The sequence below is a fragment of the Puntigrus tetrazona genome, chromosome 23 (genome assembly GCF_018831695.1).
Source record: "Puntigrus tetrazona isolate hp1 chromosome 23, ASM1883169v1, whole genome shotgun sequence".
Taxonomy (NCBI): Eukaryota; Metazoa; Chordata; class Actinopteri; order Cypriniformes; family Cyprinidae; genus Puntigrus; species Puntigrus tetrazona.
In genome coordinates, this window is record NC_056721.1 from 13,802,654 (window position 1) to 13,824,625 (window position 21,972).

At 36.9% G+C, this 21,972-nt stretch overlaps 1 protein-coding gene across 4 annotated transcripts; it reads left to right on the top strand.

The window, feature by feature from the left end:
• Positions 1-1,460: 1,460 nt before the first annotated feature.
• ttll10 (tubulin tyrosine ligase-like family, member 10) lies at positions 1,461-21,884 on the top strand. Of its 4 annotated transcripts, none has more exons than XM_043223986.1 (12): positions 1,461-1,757; positions 13,529-13,826; positions 14,821-14,926; positions 15,249-15,367; positions 15,449-15,569; positions 15,653-15,729; positions 16,574-16,760; positions 17,312-17,483; positions 17,576-17,716; positions 18,126-18,242; positions 19,696-19,789; positions 20,018-21,884. In XM_043223986.1, the coding sequence occupies exons 2-12, from the start codon at positions 13,559-13,561 to the stop codon at positions 20,671-20,673; spliced, it is 2,058 nt and encodes a 685-aa protein (XP_043079921.1). In that variant the 5' UTR covers positions 1,461-1,757; positions 13,529-13,558; the 3' UTR covers positions 20,674-21,884. The 4 variants fall into 4 exon arrangements, with proteins under 4 accessions (XP_043079921.1, XP_043079923.1, XP_043079922.1 ...); XM_043223988.1 differs by lacking the exon at positions 1,461-1,757 and having other exon boundaries at positions 11,568-13,826; positions 20,018-20,523; positions 21,650-21,884; XM_043223987.1 differs by lacking the exon at positions 1,461-1,757 and adding an exon at positions 11,569-12,491.
• The last annotated feature ends 88 nt before the right edge of the window (positions 21,885-21,972 follow it).

The following is a 21,972-nucleotide window of genomic DNA, read 5'->3' on the forward strand; positions in this document are numbered from 1 at the left end:
TTATGTTTTTAGGTCTGATTGGTGCGAGGAGGTTAATGTGTCCTTGATGGTAAAGGCAAGGCAGGTCAACGCGGTCCACACCTTCAAGTATCGGGTTATCATGGGAAAAACCTCAGTCTTTTGTTCTGACATGATGCTCACAGACAATCAGTGATGGCTGAGGAGTCACCTGCCCATTAGGTCCCCTTAACAACATCATTAAGATATGCTCCTTTGTGCCCTTGACAGTTCCTATGGTGGTAATGCTCTCATTATCCATTATAAAGCCACGTCTGCTCATAGTCAAGCAACTGATCATATAGCTCATGATAATATATATATATATATATATATATATATATATATATATATATATATATATATATATTTGGTTTGTGGTTTGTTCGTTTGGAGAGACTTTGAGTAGACCACTTTAGACATTCTACTAACAGCAAGTAACTACAGTTCAACTAACAGTCATTAGAATATTAGTAAACCTTCTGCTTAATAACTTCTAACACTTTATTTTGATCATGACTTTGCAAGTATATGTCAAGTTATTCTACTAACCTAAACCTAACCTAACAGTCTGCTCTGAGATAAAAGTCATGTAGTTTATGAGAATTAGTTGACATGTAGCTGACAGTTACTTATAGTTAGAATGTCTAAAGTGGACTATCAAAATAAAATACAACCATTCATTTTTAATAAACATGTATGTTAGGTAAATAAAATATTTTTTTAACCCTTAAAAATGTTTAAATGTCCGAAAATGTCCCACAAATTTCCCAAAAATCGCATTTCTCTCTAAATTATCACAGGAATAGGACAATATATGAACATTACGATATCTTCTCCTGACTTACGTTGACATTTGTCAGACATAGGATTAGTATCAAGTCAGCCTGCATTGTTTAAACTAATCCAGCTATTACGTTGGGCCCCAGCGTGTAGTCGGGCCCACCAGCCTGCAGGATTACAGCAGATGCCTCAAGGCCTTATGACACACAGCCACAACCTTGAGTTTACCTGTGTCCCCTCGGCTCATAATGTCTAACTCATTGTTGGTGTGTTTTATACGACTGAGGTTACAGTTCAGATGGGTGTGGGAATACGAAAAGGGCAAAGGGCAGTTTCTCCTTAGTTATACTTCCGTGGCTGAACAGGCCGTGTTTTCTAGTATGTAATTCCTCTCTGGTTTTCTGAATCAGGCGAGTCTGTTTTGAAACGCACATGAATGGAGAATTTCTGTTGAAATAGGAAAAGAAGGAGCAATCACGCAAAGCTGGAGATGACATCATAAACAAAAAGCAGGTAGGGCGGGGGCGGGTGGTAGGAGAGGGCTCTCCGGGGCGGGACTGACCTATCATGGAGTTTGGGACACACCTGCAAGCGCTAGAGGCTAAGGAGATTGGCTGCAGCATGAAAATTACACCTGTGGGGGTGGAGGGGGGCCTGTTACATGTAAAGCAAGCCCTTTACAAATTCTGTCTCTCTTCTCAAAGAGGTTAAACAGGTAGCATCACCTCGAGCTCCAGACGAAGAGCGCCTTTGTGGAGACAAAGACTCACCTGATTTGCGACTCGTTCTTTTCTACGCCCAATGTCATCGTGTTGGGAATCCGGTTCCCCTTCTAAAGATGGTCTCCTTCCTGGCTTTCTGGTTGCAAAAATCTAAGGGCGTCGTTCAGCCGAAGACAGAAGAGAAGGACGTTCTTGTGAAGCGGCGTAATTGACGCAGTGTCTGATATCTAGTGGATCGGTTCGAGGACGGAACGGGTAACATTTTTTTTTTTTACTAAAATGTATCGTGTCTTTCTGTAATGCGTGGTTTGCTTGAGTCCATGTTTGAGCTCGTTGTCCCCACCCTTAGTTTTGTTCCTGTTTGCTAACAGACCATGTCATGGTAGCCACATAGTGGTATTTACAGTTTGTACAGTACAAAGTAAAGTACTCATAAGTGACACAGAACAGTAAGGGGGTGGGTTTTTTTAAGTTGGTTGGGGCTCTGATAATCTGTATCAAATTCCAATCCATTTAAACAGAAAGAAAAAGGGAAAACAATAGACACAAACCGTCATTCCTTGACTGGATAGACCAGTTTGGGCAGGTAGAGGCAAACCGCCAGACTTGTCAAAAGGGATAAAGAGGGGGCTTTGGAGCCCTCTCTACTTTTGCTGAAAATACAGCTTTAGAAGGACACTCGCTGAAGTCTAATGACGGACAAAAAGGCCTTTGTTGATAAAGAAGCGTGTTGTGAATTATTTCTAATTATTACAAACGTTTTTAAAAGCTTTTTATAGCGGAAAATAGCAGCATTTAGTTTGCATTTTCTTCATTCTGTAGGCATGTGAAGATTAATAGCATTTGCTCTCCTGACTGCTTGTAGTAAGACTTGTCTTTGCGTGTTTTTTTGGCATGATTTCAGAGGAAGTGAGACGATGATTGCTGTTTTGTCGGCTTCTGATGCGAAACGCAAACAAGTGTCTCTTAGCTTATACGCAACTATAAGCAGTTGTCTGCTCTTTTATCCTTCTTTTTTGACAGTCACTGTCGCTGCTTTAGATTAATAATAACTCCTCTCTTGATGTGACACAGTCTTGAAATCGCATCTGAGGGCAGGCTCATGTCTTCCTTTAATTTCTTTATATGCATTTTAAAACGGCTTGTCTGCAGTGGAGAGAAAATGTCGGCTAGGCAGCACAATGGATGCACAGTGAGGTGGAGGGTTTTGATTGGTGGGTGGAGGAAAATGAGTCTGTTTCATTCCCTCATCTGAATGAGTCATTTGTCACAGTTCTATAACCCAGCCGAAGCATTATGAGAGTTAAGCTCTCTTCGGGACAATGTGGAAAGGTAACAGATCTCCACGTTTGGAGGCCGATGAAGCCTTTATCACAGTGCCGTTAGTGCTGGAAGTGGGCAGAGGTTTGTGGCGTAGTGTTTGTTCCTCCATGTGAGGGAAGAAAATGGCGTATTAATTACCGTGCGCGGGTGAGAGGTCACGGAAGTGCGGCACATTGAACTTGTGTACTTAAGAGCAGCAATCTGCCGCAGTGCACATTAAGCATGCGTGTTCACGGGACACTGTCTATAAGCAGCTGTGCATTTTTTTAGACGTTTAGATGATTTTTTTTTTTATTGTTAATTTTTGAAAGATTAAAAGCGATTCTCTGGAGAAAAAAAAATACCACATGTGCCGCATATGCAAATAACCCATATCCACTTCCTATTCCTAACAGGAAGGATTCTTTTGAAAAAGGCAATATACTAGTTTTGCATGATTTTAAACTCAGAAAGCAGGGAATATATTGACTACTTATTTTTACATTGTAGGAAACAAAACATCTATTTAAACCTGAAGCACAATTAGAGTCGTCGGAGCAAGGCCCGCCTTTAAGTAAGGTTTAGGGTTTCCTCGTCTTTGTTCTTCACAAACTATTGATTAAGGCCAAGCCTAGTTTACCCCTCAGGTTGTCCATTTCAGCATGGAGTCACATTCCAGCCAGGAGGGCAGGGTTACCTGATCACACCTCACTCTCAACCCAGAGACCCGTGCAGACAGCCAGGAAAGGTTAAACCTGCACCTGACGGCAGCTGAAATGTGAGGGAAAGAGAGGGAAAAACAGAACAGGGGAGACCTATTCTCACAGAGGGACATTGACGATAGACGAGAAGCCTCAAGTATGTGCTTAAAACGTTTTCTGCTTCTGACTTATTCTTTTTTCCCTCGCTCTCTCTTCTTCTCTTCCTCTTTTTCTTTCTTTCTCAGAAGGCCTGCTGCACTGGTTTATAATGCTGATGATTAACCAAATAGAGGCTGCGGTCTGGGAGAGCAGGTCTGCTTGGGCTTTTCATTTCATGGGTCCTGACTGAGCAAGAGGAAGCTGAAGCCTTTTCAAGCACTTGCTGGAAATTTGAGATATTTTTTTGTCTTTCTTTTCCCCCCTTACTTGCTTTTTTTGTTACTTTACCAGGGTCCCTTTCATGACGGTAAGGTTACAGGCTCTCTCTCTCTCTCTACCCTTACGTTTGCACTCTCTTTCCCTCCCATTCTCTCTTCTTCTGCTCCTTCTAACACTCTCCTCATTTCTCATTTTCTCACGAGATCTGTTAATTCAGTTCTTTGTCTTTTTTTTCACTTTGTGGGAGTTGTTTTAAATAATTAGCATGATTCTGAGTTGGTTTTTTTAATTTGACAAGCATAATCGTAACAACTGCTACTACACATTCACACAAAGAGTAATTTTAAGGTCAAATCTGCTTTAGTTTTATCATTAAAATCAGGTCAATCGTTTAATTTTACCACTTCTCTCCAATATTAAGCCAATATGCTAACATTTGTGAAAAACAATTCGACTATCAGTATGCCCAAAATGGAGTTTCTAACTCTGTGCTTTATAGAGGCGTCTATAGACGTTACTCAGTAAACGGGAAGGACTCTCATTGCCGAATTTGGTCGCAGGTCAGTCTGGAACAACATTCCTGCATGCTGTTATCACCACACAGTGTGTCAACTATCATTAGCATCCGTCAACCCTTCCCACACTCGCAGTAATACTGTTTCTCTCACGCTTAATAAGACAACTGGGGGTTTTGGTTTGTGACGATGAGCGAATCTTTCGACGCCACCCAGCAAGGCCTTTGTTGTTTCAGCGCCAAGGGGGTTGGGTTTTGGGGGGCGCCGTTTAGCAGAAATGCATATTTTGTTGTCTCAACATCATATTGTTAAAGCGAACAGCCCTCCCAGCCTGGCCATGATGTCAAATCAGACCAGTCAGAACAGGTTTGGGCAATTATTAACTGTCTCAGTGGCCCACTCTGCACCTCAGCTGCAGTTTTCAGATGAACAAAGCCATGTGCATTACTAGCTCTACCTGTTTTTGAGCAGGTTATTTTGCTGGCATACCCTTTGTCTGGGACAGTTGACGGACTGAGTCAGAGCCCTGTTGATTCTAAGTGTAGCTTCTTTGGTTGACTCCTCAAATGATGCCATTACCAATACAACTTTAAACAAAGGAATTAGTAGCTTTTCATACCGTTAGCACTAAGTTTTAGCAATGTGTTTTGGTGTGGTATTTTGACCAGACTGAGGTTTCCCCTGCTTATTAAGAGTGATTTGGGTAGTCTTCTCCATCTTACGAGGCAGCATTGGATTTCATTATTTTCTCTAATACTGCCTGGTAATGATGATGATGGCTGTCCGCGAACATCAGCTCCAGATCTTTCTGTGTCAGTGTCCTGGAAATATTAACCCTTTCCGCTGGCACTTAGCAGTCATCTTACCGGACAGTGCTGGACTGTGTATCTGTTTTCTAACACTGTCTGGTAACGATGTTTGTTGGGTGACCTCACTGCTTCAAGGGTAAGTCCTCATGTTAGTTCACTGAAGTGTATAATATAATAATGCTAATCTGCTTACAACTTACTATAAGTGCGATGTGATATGGGAAAGACTCTACCGTGCTGTTGTCATGGCAGCAATTCTAATCACTCCTTCGTTTGACAGCATTTGTTTAGTCTTTGTTTCCACCGTTGGGATGAGAAAGCCACATCAGAGCATGGGTTTGTTTGACAATTAGGTAAATGCTGTATGCGTAAGCAATGTTTCCACAGAAAACATAACGACCTCTCTGCACTTCCTGGTGTAGTCTCGAACTGACGCAGGATATACCTTTTATACTGTACGTTTTTATTGATGGGAAACCTGTGGTAGCGGTTATAAAGTTCATAATCGTGAAATGAGGCTTCAGATGAAAGCCTTTTGAAATTACCTAAGAAGAGACTCGAGGGGCTTTGTTTCTTTCATGTCCTTGTCCCATTTTGTGTTTCAGACGTCTGAACCCCACCCAGCCTTAGTTAAAGAATACCAGTTGGTTGACTGTTAAACCAGACCTGCTGAAAGTTTCCTCATCCCCTCCCCCTCTTATGTTCAGTGTGGCTTTTGTGATAGCAGGTGAGCCGTGATTGGTCCAGCTCGTTTTACCTGCGTGGCACATCCTGCAACTGACACATGAGCTCAGCATAACCCTCCTGATAAAAATAGACATAATGACATCCTCAACTCCTCCTCTTCTCATTTTTTCCTCACTGTCTTTTATCCCTGACTATATATTTTCCCACAGAAAACCATCTTGGCAGATGTCCATGCTAAACATGTCATTCAGCGATAGAGTATCTTTATGATAGCAGGTCTTTGATCGCATTTTTTTTAAGAGCTTTACTTTAAGTAGTTTGATATAAGACGATTTAACATTAACACCTGTACTTTTATTTAGACAACAAAAAAATATTTTTTCATCTTTATATACGTTATACCTTAAAGCATGATGTGTGGGGAGAAGCAATGGTCGTGGAGTCATTGAAGCGCTGAATGTTTGTTTAAGGTGGATGAATTGACTCGCAAATACTGAACCACACCCATATTTGCTTATATGAGGTACTTTTTTTATTCTTCGCTTATGTATGAAATGGACTCATTTGTGACTCACCATCCCCCCCTTTTTTGTTTTTATTCCCCGTATTTACATATCCACGTAATGTCCCTTTTGAAATACTAGCAGAGTCATTTTTTGGCTGTGAACTGAAACCTCAGCAGATGTTTGTTCTGAACAAAATTGTTTTATGGCATTAACCAAACTGACTCGTTTTTTTTTTTTAGATTTATTATATGTAAGTTAACATAATTTCCTCTTCATCAGGTGTGAAGTCACAGAGCCAGGCCTGTTTATGGGCGTCTTACCAGACATGGTTAGATCTAATAATTTGTGTCTAATACTGTCTGGTAATGCCGTCCATTACATGCTAATGTCATCTCAACCCACCGAATAAAAAAATAACTTCAATGTGCTTGATGGAAGGATGTCGAAAATGACATTTTCCTATCAACATATGCAAATTAAACTCCTGTCATGGTAACTTTTATCAAGAAATGTGTCGTTAGGATGCAAACCTTGGCTATAACTCCCAACAGTCTTCACACGTGTTATAATATGTATAGAGAAACTGTGAATCCTGCACTGGAAGATTGATATTTTGAAATTCACTTCCATGTGTTATGAGTCAAAGTTTCTGCAATAAACCTGCAAGAAAAGTAATTTGGCCTTGGCAAGAAAGGCATCTGGGACATGCACTTGTATGTATATTTTATGTTCTTGCTCACTGTATTTTGTTTCAAAGGAATTACATCATAATTCTTCTTATATGCACTGTAAAATGAGGCTACTGCAATATGCATATTAATACAGAGTCTATTCGGGGCCCAAGTAAAGAGCTAGATCATAAATGGGCATGATGAAAGGATTTTGGTCACATGCTGATTACCCAACGCTACGATACTCCAGTGTTACCATGGTAACTAAATTCCACATAGAAAAAAGCCCACAGTGTTTGCCTTGTAACAGTACGTTGACTAGTTTCTTTCCAACTATCTGCTGATTTGCAATTATGCGTATTGGAGTAACGAAAGTGACTCTAACATCAATTGCAGCACATTGAAAGGTGCAGAAATAACATAAACGCTTCAGACTTCAATTGAGTGTGTCTGAGACATTTCTTTGGATTGTATCAGGTCAGTGAGGCATGTTTTCAGCGGTCAGGTAAGGTGTATGTTAATGGCTGTCAGTAAATCTGGGTCTGGCTCTGCTGCTGGCCTGGTCATTGTGTTCATGTGACTCCTCAGTGGGTCGACCGGAATGCCTGGCCTCAGAGCAAAGCAGGATCCAGTTACATGCGAACAGAGCTCCTTTTTAACTACCTCAATTTGCCCTGTTCTGCCAGGACCTCATTGTGTTGCTGTGGAAAGCACACTGCCAATGAGGCCCCTGTCATAGTGAGGTGCAAGGACAGGAGGACAATGATACGTTAAAGAGCTTTTTACCTTTATGTACTCAAACGCAAACTGCTGTGAATGGTCATATGAGTGATTCATTTGAAGTTGAAATGTAAAATGACACAATGGCTGAATAAAGTTCTGATACAAAACCAACATAATGGCCCTTTATTTGACGCTGTTCTGTTATCTCTGAAATATTAGTCTGTCACAGAGGGTTTTGTCTGCTGCTATAATGCAGCATTTGGTATCCAACTATGACATAGAAGGACCTTTAAATGTCTTTTGTCATTGGTTGGAGTAGTAGTGGAGCAACTAAAAATAACCGTGTTTAGGATTACAAAGGATCTTTTGTTCATTTTCTGAATGTACATTTCTAATGTTAAGGAAAGAAGTCTTTTATGCTCACAAAGACTGCATTTGATCAAAAATACAGTTAAAACAGTGAAATAGTGTAAGAATTTAAAGCCACTGTTTTGTATTTGTGTATGTAATTTATTCATCTGAAGGCAAAGCTGAATTTGCAGCAGTCATTATTTCACCGAAATTATACTAATATGCTAATTTTATGCTCAAGAAAAGTTTTTTTATTATTATCAGTCTACAACAATCTAAAATTATTTAGACACTACATTTTATTTTATATTTATTTTTTACTAGTGGGTGCAGGATATCTAATTAAAGTAAATTACATATTGTATTACAAATTTGGGATCAAATATTATCCAGACACAGTGTTTTTCTTTAATTGCTAATGCAATGTTTTTACACCACACACTGAAGAAAATTAAGCATTGCTAAGGGTGACCCCCACAAAGTACTGATAGCGTAAATATTGTCATACTAATAGTTGTCTCAGTGATTTTTTTGTTCATTGTAATCCATTACATACCTTTCTATCAAAGGTATCTGACATTATCTAGATGAATTTGTTTTAACTCTGAATGTTGAAGGTGTCTGAATAAAATGTTACGCAGTTTAATATTTTTGCAGTTTACTATATTAACTAACACGAACAAACAATAATACATTTTTTACAGTAGTTATCCGTATTTATTAAAAAAATACAATTATTCGTTGTTAGTTCATGTTAGTTCCCAGTGTCTTAATTAATGTTACCGAACACAAATTGTGATTTTAATAATGCATTAGCAAATGCTGAAATTACCATTACCTAAGATTAATAGAAATATTGTTCATTCTTAGTTCATGTTAAGAAATGTTGTTAACTAATGAAACTTATTGTAATGTGGTAACTGTATATTTTCATTTAATGCATCTGTTCTATATTAATATATATATTAGACACGCACGCACGCACACAGACAAAAACAAATGAATTGTTACGTCACCAGAATCTCAGGTATTCTGGTGTTAATGCAAATTCTCAGAATAGTCGCATATTTCAGAAAAGTCACATGGCCTCAGGCTGAGATCCTGTTTAAAATCCATAATTATAACTTAAAGTTAATAGCTAAGATACACCCAGACAGGATCTTAAATGCTGCTAAGTGCTTAGTTGACTCATTCAATTAGAAACATTGCTAAATAGCAAAGATGTTTTCCAGGTGTTTTCCATTGATCCTAGTGTGAGTTACACCTTCAGTACTTCTATAGTACACTACATCAGCATTTTGATAGAAACTATTTAACCAGTCATTGGTACGAATTGGAAATTCAAGAAAAGAAACCAGAATCTATCAACGTTTGCAATTAAAATGAAAAGGTAAATAATAAAACAACACAGTGTTTTTGAGCGTTAAACTGAGTCAAATAAGTTCACGTGTAGGCGGCAGAAGAGCCTGCCATCGCGTGACATCACAAGTGAATTCCACATTGCCGGAAACACAGTGGAGAATTCCAGCACTGGTCTGTGCTTGCTCAGATGTAGTCAAACTAGATTCCAACCAACAGAGGGTGAGGTTAACCTAGGACTGCTAATGAAGTAGAACGGGCTGTCAAGACGAACACGTGTTTAAACGGCTGTGACATAGCTTTCGGGTGGATAAGAAGTAGTCATACTGATAGGGAACTCCCCGATTAGTTTTTAAAGGGATTTATCACAACGTCTGACCGCATATTCTTGATTATTAACCTCATTCTGTTCTCAGCAACTGCCAACACTTCAAATCAATTAGACGTCTTTGGGGGGTTTCGTATATGTATCTGAATTATTATGTTGATTAATGCCTCTCCTAACCATGTCACCCCTCATTTAATTCACTAACACTCCAGTTGATCAAGTTCTGGTGACTGAGAAACAAGTAATTGTTGGCATGACATGACGAGAGCAAGATGACTTCATTCTTTCACCAACTGTTAAGTGCATAAAAATGCATTGTTTCTCATGTCCATCCTCCACTCTTTATGTTGAGTTTTAGAAGTTTAAAAAATAAACTTTAAAACGTGCACAATGTCTTGTTATGTATGTTAAAGATTCAGTACTTCCTGGTTGGTTGTCAATGATGAGGAATAGGTCAGTCCTCCAAAAACAAATATACAGTGTGTGTGTGTGTGTGTGTGTGTGTGTCTCTCTCTCTCTCTAACACACACACACACACTCTCATAAGCAGATGGTGAGCCAGGGGAGTTGCATGGCTGTAAAACAAACCTGTTTTCTTTGTCCACCTACACAGCACTCTGTACACAGCGTCTATCAGATTGCAGCCTACTGGCAAGGTGTGGCTGAAACCAGCAATGTACTAACATAACTACAAGCCATATCTGACAACATGAAGCTACTGCATTAAGAGCTTGTGGCCTGAAGTAAAAGACAGTCGAAACATGTTCATGTGATACAAAATGCAATATTTTGTTCTTTACTTTATACATTGAAATTGCATATGTTTATAAAAATGTGGAAATAAAATTTAAAATATCATTTTTATTCACTGACCCTCATAACAAGTGCTTATCCTGCTAATAAATATAACTATAAGTTTCTTGAAATTAGTGCAGTCAGTTCTTTCCCTTCATGCATTCTCGATCACACTGGATTAATTCCACCTATATTGAGCAAGACCTAGCTGAAACTATTGGATTGTATGGAAGCCGGTTTGGGGGGGGGTCGGGAGTGGGATTACAGTTAACTGCTACTGGTGTCTGGGTGTGTCTTTCAGAGTCGGTTGTTATAAAGAGCAGTAATTTTCACACTTTCTGGGAGACACCCTGAAATTTAGGACGGTGCAAAATGACTAGCGCCTCTGAATGTAAAACATTAATAAATCTCTGCAGGATCTAAATATGCACAGCAAGGTTAACATCTATGTCGGTGCTGCAAAACGTGAAAATCAAAAGCTAATTTATACACAGAAATAAATATTTTTAAACAATTTAAACAAAACAAACTGAATATTTCTGATTTTCTCTATAGTTGGGGAGTAACTAGTTACAAGTAATGGAATCACGTAATGTAATTAAATATATTTAAGTGTAACATGTTACAATTACTAAGAAAAACATGCAATTAAATTACAATTACTTGAGGAATTGTTAACGATTACAAAGGGGATTACATCTCAATAGTCTGTATGTTTAATCTCATATTGTATTAGATCTAGAAATAAAAAGAGTCTTGTTTTTTTTATTTTGTGGTGGCTGTGCTTTAAAATGTAATTATCATAATCTTAATTCAAGCGAAGAAGGATTTTGGTCTGACTGCCATGAGTGTTAAACCTGCCTGCTTTAAATGTTTCAAATTGATTAACAGTTAAAAACATGCATTAGAAATAATCAAATGTAACCAGTTACATTAAATGTTTATGTTTTCAATGCAAAAACTGTAAAATTAGAGAAAAGTTTAATAGAAGCATTATAGACATTACTACATTATATGCAAATACTTATTTACATTCTAACACATCAAAAAGTAAATATTGCCTAACAAGATCTGTTTAACATATATATATTTCTCATTATAACATTATAAGAGTAATTGCATAGAGACAGGTGTGTTTGGGTTTGATATTTATTGAGGGCTTGTTCTTTGTTTGTTGTATTTCCTTTGTGCTTTGCTCATGACGACGCAATCCCGAAAAGCATAAAGAGATGAATAATCCTTTATGCAAGCCAAAAAATTAAACCAACTGCCTATAAGAAATTGTCAAAAGCACACTCATCCATTTTGAAATCAAGCTATTTGATGTTGCAGGGGAAAAAAACAAGAAAAGAAGAACCAGTAAGGATCAAGTGTGTTTTGTTTTAACCCACAATAGATTTAATTTCCCCCTGGCTAATGTGTTTTCACACCTAATTGAACACAATAGCTTAAGAGAGATAAAACAAACGGCATCGGTGCACACAATTCATGGCATTCTCACATTACTGTAATGCCAAAACAGTGATCTGAAGGACAATTAATAATGAATGGTGTTGGGTTGGAAACGCTGGGAATCATTTCCTGGAGTGATTCTTTTGTTCCGAGATTGTTCTAGCCTTCAGGAGCAGCTGTTGCTAAGACACCTATTTCCTAGGTAACAAGCAGTTGTTTACATTGGCCTGGCTAGTTTGGTGAGCGTTGAGTTAGCATGCTCCAAAAAAAAGTCCTTTAAGTAACGTTACTCTGAATAAACAATGATAGGCTGCCATACCATACAAACACCGGTTTAGTTGTTCAAAGGAGACGGGAATTTTTAAAAAGAAAAAGGGAAGAATAAACATATTTTGTGACCTCCAAAATCATAGTAAGTTTAATACAATTTGTATTTACTAAAGTGAAAGTAGCTGCTAAGCTAATATAGGCCTGTATTTTTTTCTTGGTTTAAATATTTAACGTTAATCATCGCTGTATATCCGGATATTGACATCCGGGCCTCGATAAATTATTTGTATTCAAAAATAACATTTCTCTGGGTGACTGTTCATATGACTGTCTGCACGTTTAAATGCGTTTAGACAGTTTAGACGGAAGGATTAGCGCCTGTGGTACATAAACGATCGCAGCCTTCGCCGTGTTTCCAGATCCAGCTATTACATTTGGACTGATATTTTCTGCTTAATTTGACACGTTGGGAAAGTTAAGTAACAGTTTCTGGCTAGCGATATCTTTATCTCATGTCATTTACAAAATATTTGAAGTAATGGTGCTTTATTTTTTAATTTATTTTTCGGTTTTTATTTGTTTAACTTTACACAGCAATGTGTGCTTGAGCTGACGGTAAATAAAAAAAAAAAAAAATCCAACGGACACACTCGGTAACGAAAACGCAAATAAACATGAAAAATATCATTATCAACGCTATCAAAAACAGTACCACTAGTACGCAGATCTGTAGGACAATATGTTAGCCTGCAGAATGAAAATAAATATGTAAAAACTAGCCATTAAACAGTCTATGCTATTTCTTCAGTAGTAACATTTTTACAAAAAACATTTTTTACAAAAACAACGTTTTCATTTCGCACAGCAAATTATTATTATTAAAGAAAACTGTATTGTTGCATGAATAAACAACAGATAAGATTATCCACCTTAACCATAGTTAAACTAAATTAAAACATAATTAATATCAAAACAGCCTAAAACATAATTTTGCTAAAGTGAGTTCTTGAGCTCAGTTATTTTTTCTCAAGTAATTTCTCTGTTTTATTCTAGTGACCACAATAAATGCCAAGCTGAAACGTAGCCATGCATAGCTGATGTTGCTTTTTTTCTGGATCACTGGACTTACAGAGGTCAGTCGGGCAGTGCTGCTGGAAATTTCTTTCTTTTTTTCTGTAGATCTGGGCTGGTTGGAGGGGAGTGACTGTGATGTCATGTGAGAGCTGGGTTGAGCCCCGTCAGCACAGAGAAGAGCCAGGTGCTGGACAGAGACAGGACACACAGCATGTCCGTGGAGACTCACAGCAGACGATGGGCGACCAGGGCCAATCAGACGAGGAGCTGAATGCTGGGGTCCAGGTCACGGTGCAACAACATGCGAATGAAGCTGGAATGGAGGAGAAGGAGAAGAACAAGGAGACACAGAGAAGGAGGCGGGTCACTCACAGAGTTAAATATACAGATGGAGCCCTGCCAGGTGTGTGTCTGTACTGTAGGTTAATAGTCTATAGATATGGGAAATGCAAAGCTTTAAAAAAAATATATGCCCATTTATGAGGGGATATTAGTGAGCAGTGTTTGACTGATGTCAACATGCAAAACAGTTTATATTAAAGTTTATTTTAAAAATGCATGCATAGCGCTGTCAAACTAATAATTGTGATTTATCCAAATGCAAAATAAAATATTTTGTTTAAATAATATATGTGTGTATACTGTGCACATTTATTATTTGTATATAAATACAAGCACATATGCACATATGAAACGTATATTGTTTATATGCTAATATATTAATATTTAATATAAAATATTAGAATGTAAATACTTTTTTGCAATGTAAATATTAGACTGTAAATTTTTTTTTTTAAATATTAAGTGAACAAAACCTTTTATTTTTATTTTATCTACAATGCAGACAAAAAACATTATATCTTGCAACTTAGAATAGAATAAATTATCTTATAATTCATGTTTACAGTCATTACAAGTACAAAACAACTACTATCATAATGGCATATTATTATTGTGTTATTATTATTTAGTTTGTCAGATATCTTGTGTTTAGCAAAAATGTATGATAGCTATTTGAATATATTGCAGTACTGGTAGTATCGATGAGTTTTAAAGCTAAAATGCCACAGTAATTGTAGATTGACTTATTTAATCAGCTTTGACCGTATTGGCTGAGTGCCAGCAAACAAACTAGACAACATGATACAGAGTTAAGTCTAGTCAGGCGTGCACTCACGGGTCAGGAAGAGGAGGTGAGAGTAATTAAACACCTCCTTGGATCAGGTGTCTCCCACTAGTGCAACTTCAATCCAACCCAGCCAACACAAGTTTCGACATTTACCACTTTTACAAGGATCGTTACAATTTTGGCTAAATATATAATGAAAAATACAGTATGCATATCATTTGTATGTATGAAGAAAGTGAAGGTTACTGTGCATTTCTTGTGTTTACAGCATCAGTGAGCATCTCAGTTGTTGAGAGGGACAGAGACAAGCGGACTGAAGATCCAAGGGGCCCTGGACCTTTCTTCTATTTTGGGGGAAGCAATGGGGCGTCCATGTGAGTGGGGAAAAAAAACGTGACGTTGTATGGGATATTGATATTTATTTTGAACATGATTTGTTATGCGTTATGATGTGCACAAATTATACAGTAGGACTTAATGAATTGTGGACACCCTGAAGTTTTGATGTTTGTCTTGGTCTTTCTTTCGCCTTCGGTCAGCATGAGAGGCCTGCAACTATAATCAGCATCTTACAATGAACAATGAAATTTTCTAAAACTAAAAGGGAGATTGGCCACTTCTTCGGGATTTATCAAAGCATTTTTTTAAAGCCTTTCAAACATGACAAAGGTATCTTGGTCTGATCTTAATATTTAGAGTTGTATCATATTGTGAGAGTCGAGGCTGGCAGCGCATATATGACAAGACCAGGACGGACTACAAGCTGAAGTGGTGTGAAACTAAATCACCTGCAGCCTACTACAGCTTCAGAGCAGGTGATCCGTTTTGTTGTGTCAGGTTCACAGCAATCATAGAAAAAAAGCATTCTACACTTTGCCTGTTTATTTTTCATACAGGTGGCCAGTTGATTTACCAGATACCCAATAATAAGGTCCTGACCACTAAGATAGGCCTTCTGAACAGCCTGCGGGAGTATGACCGAGTCAGCAGCAAGGTCAACTATGGACGGGGAAACAGGTTATAAATGGAAAGACTGTGTAGACACTGCAACATTTTTTTATTTAATTGCTGCATCTACAAATTTTGTTCCCATGTTGCAGGAGGATGAGGCTGGAGAATTTTTTTCCTGTCACTTTTCGTATGGATATGAAAGATGAAAGACAGGCTTTCTTTAATGGTATGACTACAGGTTAAATGTATGGATGAATACAGATGATAAAAAAACATTTTATGTTGTTGTTTGTAACAGTGGTCTCTTATACTTACCAAGGTTTAGAATTTACAGTTTAATTTACAGCTTAAACCATTACACCAGTCCCCAGTGTCACATTTAAATAATTTTGTACGATCTGTCATTCATTGTTTTTATTTTTTTCGATATTTATTATATATAAGTAAGAAATCAAATATAAGTATGAAACTCTTTATATACATTACTGTTTAAAAAAAAATTATATATTCTGAACAGCATTAAAATATAATCATTATTAAAATATAATCATTTGTTTCACAATAAACACTTGCATTCAAGTGTTTTTAATATATAAAAATAATATGTAATATATTTTAAAATAAATAACCTTTTTTAGCCAGGATGTGTTACATTTATTTATTATAATGGAGACTTGGAGAATATTTTTATTTTGGATAAATTATGTTTTGTTTAACTTTGTTTAATCCAAAAATCTATAGAGTAAATATGTATGTTGGTGTATGTAAGTAATAAGTAATAGCACAACTGTTCATAATAAATCATAAAAATTAAATTAAATTCATAAAAATTCAGCACCACTGATAATAAATCTTCATATTATAATTATTTCTGAAGGTTCATGTGACACTGAAGACTGAAGTATTGACTGTTGAAACTTCAGCTTTACCACCACAGGAATAAATTCTATTTTAAAGTACATTAAATATAAAGTGTATATATATATATAAATATATAGATTCTTAACTTTGGAAATAAACACAGTCTGCACAAACACATCTGATGAATGCAAAATTGATGTGGCCTTCAGGAATATGTAATGATAAATCCAGCATGTGGATCTGCAAGCCGACAGGTCTTAACCAAGGCCGTGGTATTTTTCTACTACGGACACCAGAAGAAATAACCGCATTCAGAGAACGACTGCAGAACACAATAGAGCAACAGTCCAACAGGAAGTCACCTTTCAATGTGCCACAAGCTCGGATTGTTCAACAGTGAGTAAAGCTGACAATTTCAAAAGGTCACATGCTCTAATTATATGTATTCATGCTGTGAATCGGTGTCCTATAATCCTGCCAAATCCATGGCCAATGCCACAGACATAAATCAAAGAGAGCTTGATGTCTACATTCTGTACTTCAGACAGCATTGAAAAATACAGTAGCTATGCCACAGAGGAAGCTAACAGGCATCCCCGGCTCTGCAGGGAGGTAGTGATCAGGTCATGGGCTATACTTTCTGTCATGCTAGCAAAGCAAAACTACAAAGATTTGTCTCTTTATTTTGAGGTCACAATAGCATGGCAAGCAATTCACTGAAATCAGCAGCAGTATTAAAGTGAACTATTTAAAAAAACTACTTTAATTAATACTAATTAACAATTATAGAATTTAGAATGCTATAGAATACTTATTATATATTAACAAGTATTAACGGTTAAATGTAATTTTTTAAATAACATTTCTGATATTCACATCACATTCATAAAAATAAAAAAAATCAGTAATTAATCAGTGCTAATGACTTTTATGTGCTCTTCTTTAAGGTACATCCAGAATCCTTTGCTACTAAAAGGCCGGAAATTTGATGTGCGGTCATATTTTCTGATTGCTTGCACCTCGCCATACATGGTGTTTTTTCGTCATGGTTACATCCGACTGACATGTAACCTTTACGACCCAAACTCAGACAACATCACAGCCCACCTGACCAATCAAGTAAGATCATGTGGATTTGAAGCCTAATTAATAATAATAATACATATATTGCTTCTATTCAGACTGCAAGATACTACCATTTCTTGTTTCAGTACATGCAAAAGAAAAATCCTCTCTACAGTCTGCTAAAAGAGGAGACCGTTTGGTCCATGGAGCGCTTCAATGCATACATCAATGAGACGTACATGCTGCAGAAGGGACTGCCTAAAGATTGGGCTCTTGGTGCTTTTGCAGTAAGTTTGATGATTATTTGAATTATTTTGTAGGATTATATGATAAGTTATTATCAATAGTAATTAACTGATAATCTGTTTTAACCTGTTTTAGTAGTAGTGTCTACAATATTTTTTAAAGTAATAACTGCATGTAGATTTATTCAAATCGCTTGAAAGGATGCAGTTGCACTGTTGTCATGGTAACAATGGTTTTGGGAGTATATGAAATATTAAAAGGGAAGCTCATCAAATATATTGAGAAAGATGAAACCAAATAGGGAACTAAAAATGTGCTAAATGAAGGGCAGCATTTCATCTTAGAGCTCAAAACATGATAACATTTTTGACAGGCAAATAAAAAACAGATGAACGACGTCTGGTTTGAGTTTTCAATAATTAACTAACTGAATGTTTTATCATTCTGCAGAAAAGGATGCAACATATTATCATGCAGTGCTTTCAAGCTGTCAAAGCCAAGCTGGACTGCAAACTTGGTTACTTTGACCTAATTGGTTGTGACTTCTTGATTGATGAAGATTTCAAGGTGAGACACAAAAGCGTGAGCGAAATGCGTGTGTATGTGAAGCCCAAAGGCTTACAGAGTCAGACACAGCAGATTAGTTTTAGAATTATCCTCTGAATGCGGTAAGACGCATTACAAATAGAAAGTCTTTATTTATCTCTTCTGTAATCTCCTTAGTTTCTTCAAGACAATTATGATACAGTTTTCTAATGCTGGCACAATTCTCTGCAAACATGATGTTCAAAGGCCGCTTGTCCCCTATGGAGCATCCTAAATTCAATCCCTGCCAAGTAGTTTCCAGGCAACCTGTGTACTGTCAGCGTAAACATGCCGTCCCCAGGCCAGGAACATTCTGGTCTCCAGGTTACAGGATCATTATGGATTCACACACAACAACCAACAACATTTACATTGTATAGCATTAACTCGATAATACTTGACACATCAAACTGTAACAGTACCTTACGAGTGTTGCATTTCGAGCATTTGGCAGTGTTCTTCACTGAAATGTTACATGTGAGTCACATCTTGTCATGTGTCTCCACAGCGATTGCAAAAATGAGTGATAAACGTATATGTAGTTCAGACAAAATATACGTCATTATTGTAAAATTAAAAAAAGAGTTATTTGAGTAGGGTAAGACTGCCATCTACTGGCGCAAGTCTGCTGTAGTTTGTTGTTTTGTACTTAGAAAAGCAACGAGTGACGTAAATGGAAACAAAGATCATAATGGTAATTATTTGGTTTCTCTTTATTTTAATGAATTAGATCAGTGTATGGTTATTTAGACATGTTCAAGGTAATTTAACAGTTTTGTGCTTCCTCATTGTTTTGGACGCGTGCTGATATTGTTGTCGTTTAATAGTTACTTGAAACAGTGTTCATGAATAAAATGTGTGCTGATGGCTGTTTAGTAGTATGACAGAGTAGGCTAACATATAGCATTCGTCACATATGTAACACGGTCAAAATAAGCAAAGTATATCTTTAATAAATGATATCTGATCATAATTGTTTATCAAAGTAAAAATGCATTTTAAAAAAATCATACTGCTGTTCAAAATCTTGAATTATTTGATAAAAATTACACAAAAATATTGTGAAATATTATTGCAATTTCTAGTGTTGGTTTCCTATTTTAATATACTTTCAAAAATAATTAATTTCTGTCGTTGCATATATATATATATATATATATATATATATATATATATATATATATATATATATATATATATATATATCCTTGCAGAATAAAAGTATAAATTTATAAAAGAAAGAAAGAATGGAAGGAAAAAAGAAAGAAAAACACACGCGCACACACAAACATACAGATATACATACGTATATCCATACATTCACCAACATACATTACAACAAATTCATTTTACTACAAAAGCCTTTAACCAAAAAGGCCTTTTATCTTTATAGCCTGGCAAGTCACTTAAAGTGTGATGTGCTTGTTTTGGTCAGGTCTGGTTGCTCGAGATGAATTGTAACCCTGCCCTGCACACTAACTGTGAAGTACTGAAAGATGTCATACCACAGACAGTCACCGAGGCACTTGGTAAGTTTTTTGTATAAAGAATACCCACATTGCAATCATAAGAAAATAACCACATTTAGATCAGTTATGTAAAAAGAAAGACGTTTTAAAATGTGCAATTCTAAATGAGATAAAACCTTGTAGTTTGTTTGAATAATGCATGTGTGCGGAAGCTGTGAATTTTTTTTAGCACTTGATAAAATAAGGTGTGACAACACTTTGTTGTAGATGTGACACCTTTCATTTCAGACCTTACTTTGGAAATCTTCAGTAAGTCTTGCTGTGGACTAAAAATGCTGCCCCTAAACAGTCAAAGAGATTTTCTATTGCTGTATAGCAGTGAGACTGTGACCATAACCAAACAGAGACATAAAACCACCTGGCCCTTCTCAACACTTCACCCAAAGAGCAGCTCCACCCACATAAACACCAACAAAACCGCAGCCAATGCAACACAAACGGGGAAATCCACCAATAGAACCAGAAAATATTCTGAAACTCAAGCCAAATATCCGGTCTCTTCCACCACCGTCCTCTCCTCCTCTACTTTATCCAATACCATCCCACCTTCACTGCAAACTGTGGGGTTACCCGTGAAAGAAACCCAGAAACTTCTGATATCTAAAGGTCAAGAAACAAATCAGCCTCGACCACGCCAGTCCAAACCCCTGCGTTCTCGTGTTGAGCTTCAGCTTAGCAAGTGCACCTGGCAACATCCTGCAGCGGTATCCAGTCTCACCGTGCCTCCACAACCGGTAAGAAGTGCTATCAGGTCATTGTCTACACCAGCTCTGAGCAAAGGCTCAAACTCCACACAAAGACTTGGAACTCAAGGTTCCCAGACAGACAAAATGAAGCAGATGAGCTGCAACCATACTCCCTTCACACTGTGGGGACAGAAATGAAACAGAACAAAGAAAAGGAACAGGAAGACAATGGATGACTGATGATAAAAATAGTCCAACTGTTGTTATAAGGGCTTTTTTCAGAATGTTGAATTTGTTTCCGTTTATGACTAATGTTTTAATTTTATTAAGTTTAACATGACTTTAAAAAAGTATGTTTTACTAATAAACATATCTGTATATTTATTATTACCTAGGCCACTTATATATCTAAATAATATCTAGTTTCATACCGGATTCATACCTTTATAGGTAAGTAATGTCAGTATGCACATGGCAAAGCAAAAACTACTTTCAGAAATTATGCATTGCATAAGTATTCATACCCTTAGTACCTTTCGGCAGCATTTGGCAATTATCTGGCATTCCTATCCTCAACTCTTCAACTCTCAAGCTCTGTCAGGTTGGATTGAAATTTTCACAGAGTTGTATATAAGCCACTCTTTCTGTGTGCTTAAAGTCATTGTCCTGTTGGAAGGTGAAGCTTCTGCCCAGTCTGAGCTTCTGAATGCTCTGGACTGGGTTTTCATTAATGCCATCTTAATATTTTGGTGCAGTGATCCTTTCTTCTACTCTGGCTTCAATACATTTGCAAAGATGTTAAAAACTGTTTTGTGTTTTTTTGCTTTGCCATTATCGTGTATTGGTTGTATATTGATAAAAAGTAGTTTTAAAGCAGTTCAACATAATGCAGCAACATAACAAATTGTGCAAAAAAGGAAGGGATACTGAATGAATACTTTTGCAAGGCACTGAATGTATACCTCATACTCATGTATATCTTTTTTTATAATTATTATTTATTTATTCCTGTGGTGGCAGAATTGAATTTTCAGCAGCCATTACTACAGCCCCCTTGAGCAGTCAAGAAATCGTGCTAAATACTGATAAAAGTAACTATTATCAGTGCTTAAATCGGTCGTGCTGCTTCATATTTTATGTAAACTGTGATACTATGTTTTGTTTTGTTTTTCAGGATTCTCTGATGAATACAAAGCTCAAAAGAACATTTATACATGGCACAAACACATTTACTTGAAATAATTTCTTTGTAACATTGTCATTTTGGTCAGTTCAGTGTGTCCTTTATAAACATATTTTTTTTGGTGGTAGGGGGAGGGTGTGAGATTATATCTTATCTTACATCTCACAATCAAATAAAATGCTTCTACTCGTCATCATCAATTATTTATTTTTCACCAAATTACCGTAACTTCTTCAAAGAAAGTGATTTATTTTTTCTCCGTCAGCAAAGTTCATGCGATCTCCCTGGTTTAATGTGTGTTGTGTTGCAACCAC

What these genes read in the sequence shown, in the direction of transcription:
- ttll10 (XM_043223986.1), top strand. Translation starts at nt 13,559, where the DNA reads ATGTCATGTGAGAGCTGGGTTGAGCCCCGTCAGCACAGAGAAGAGCCA. An exon ending in GGAAGCAATGGGGCGTCCAT is followed by an intron (nt 14,927 to 15,248) that starts GTGAGTGGGGAA and finishes CTTAATATTTAG; the next exon opens with AGTTGTATCATATTGTGAGA. An exon ending in TGATTGATGAAGATTTCAAG is followed by an intron (nt 18,243 to 19,695) that starts GTGAGACACAAA and finishes TGTTTTGGTCAG; the next exon opens with GTCTGGTTGCTCGAGATGAA.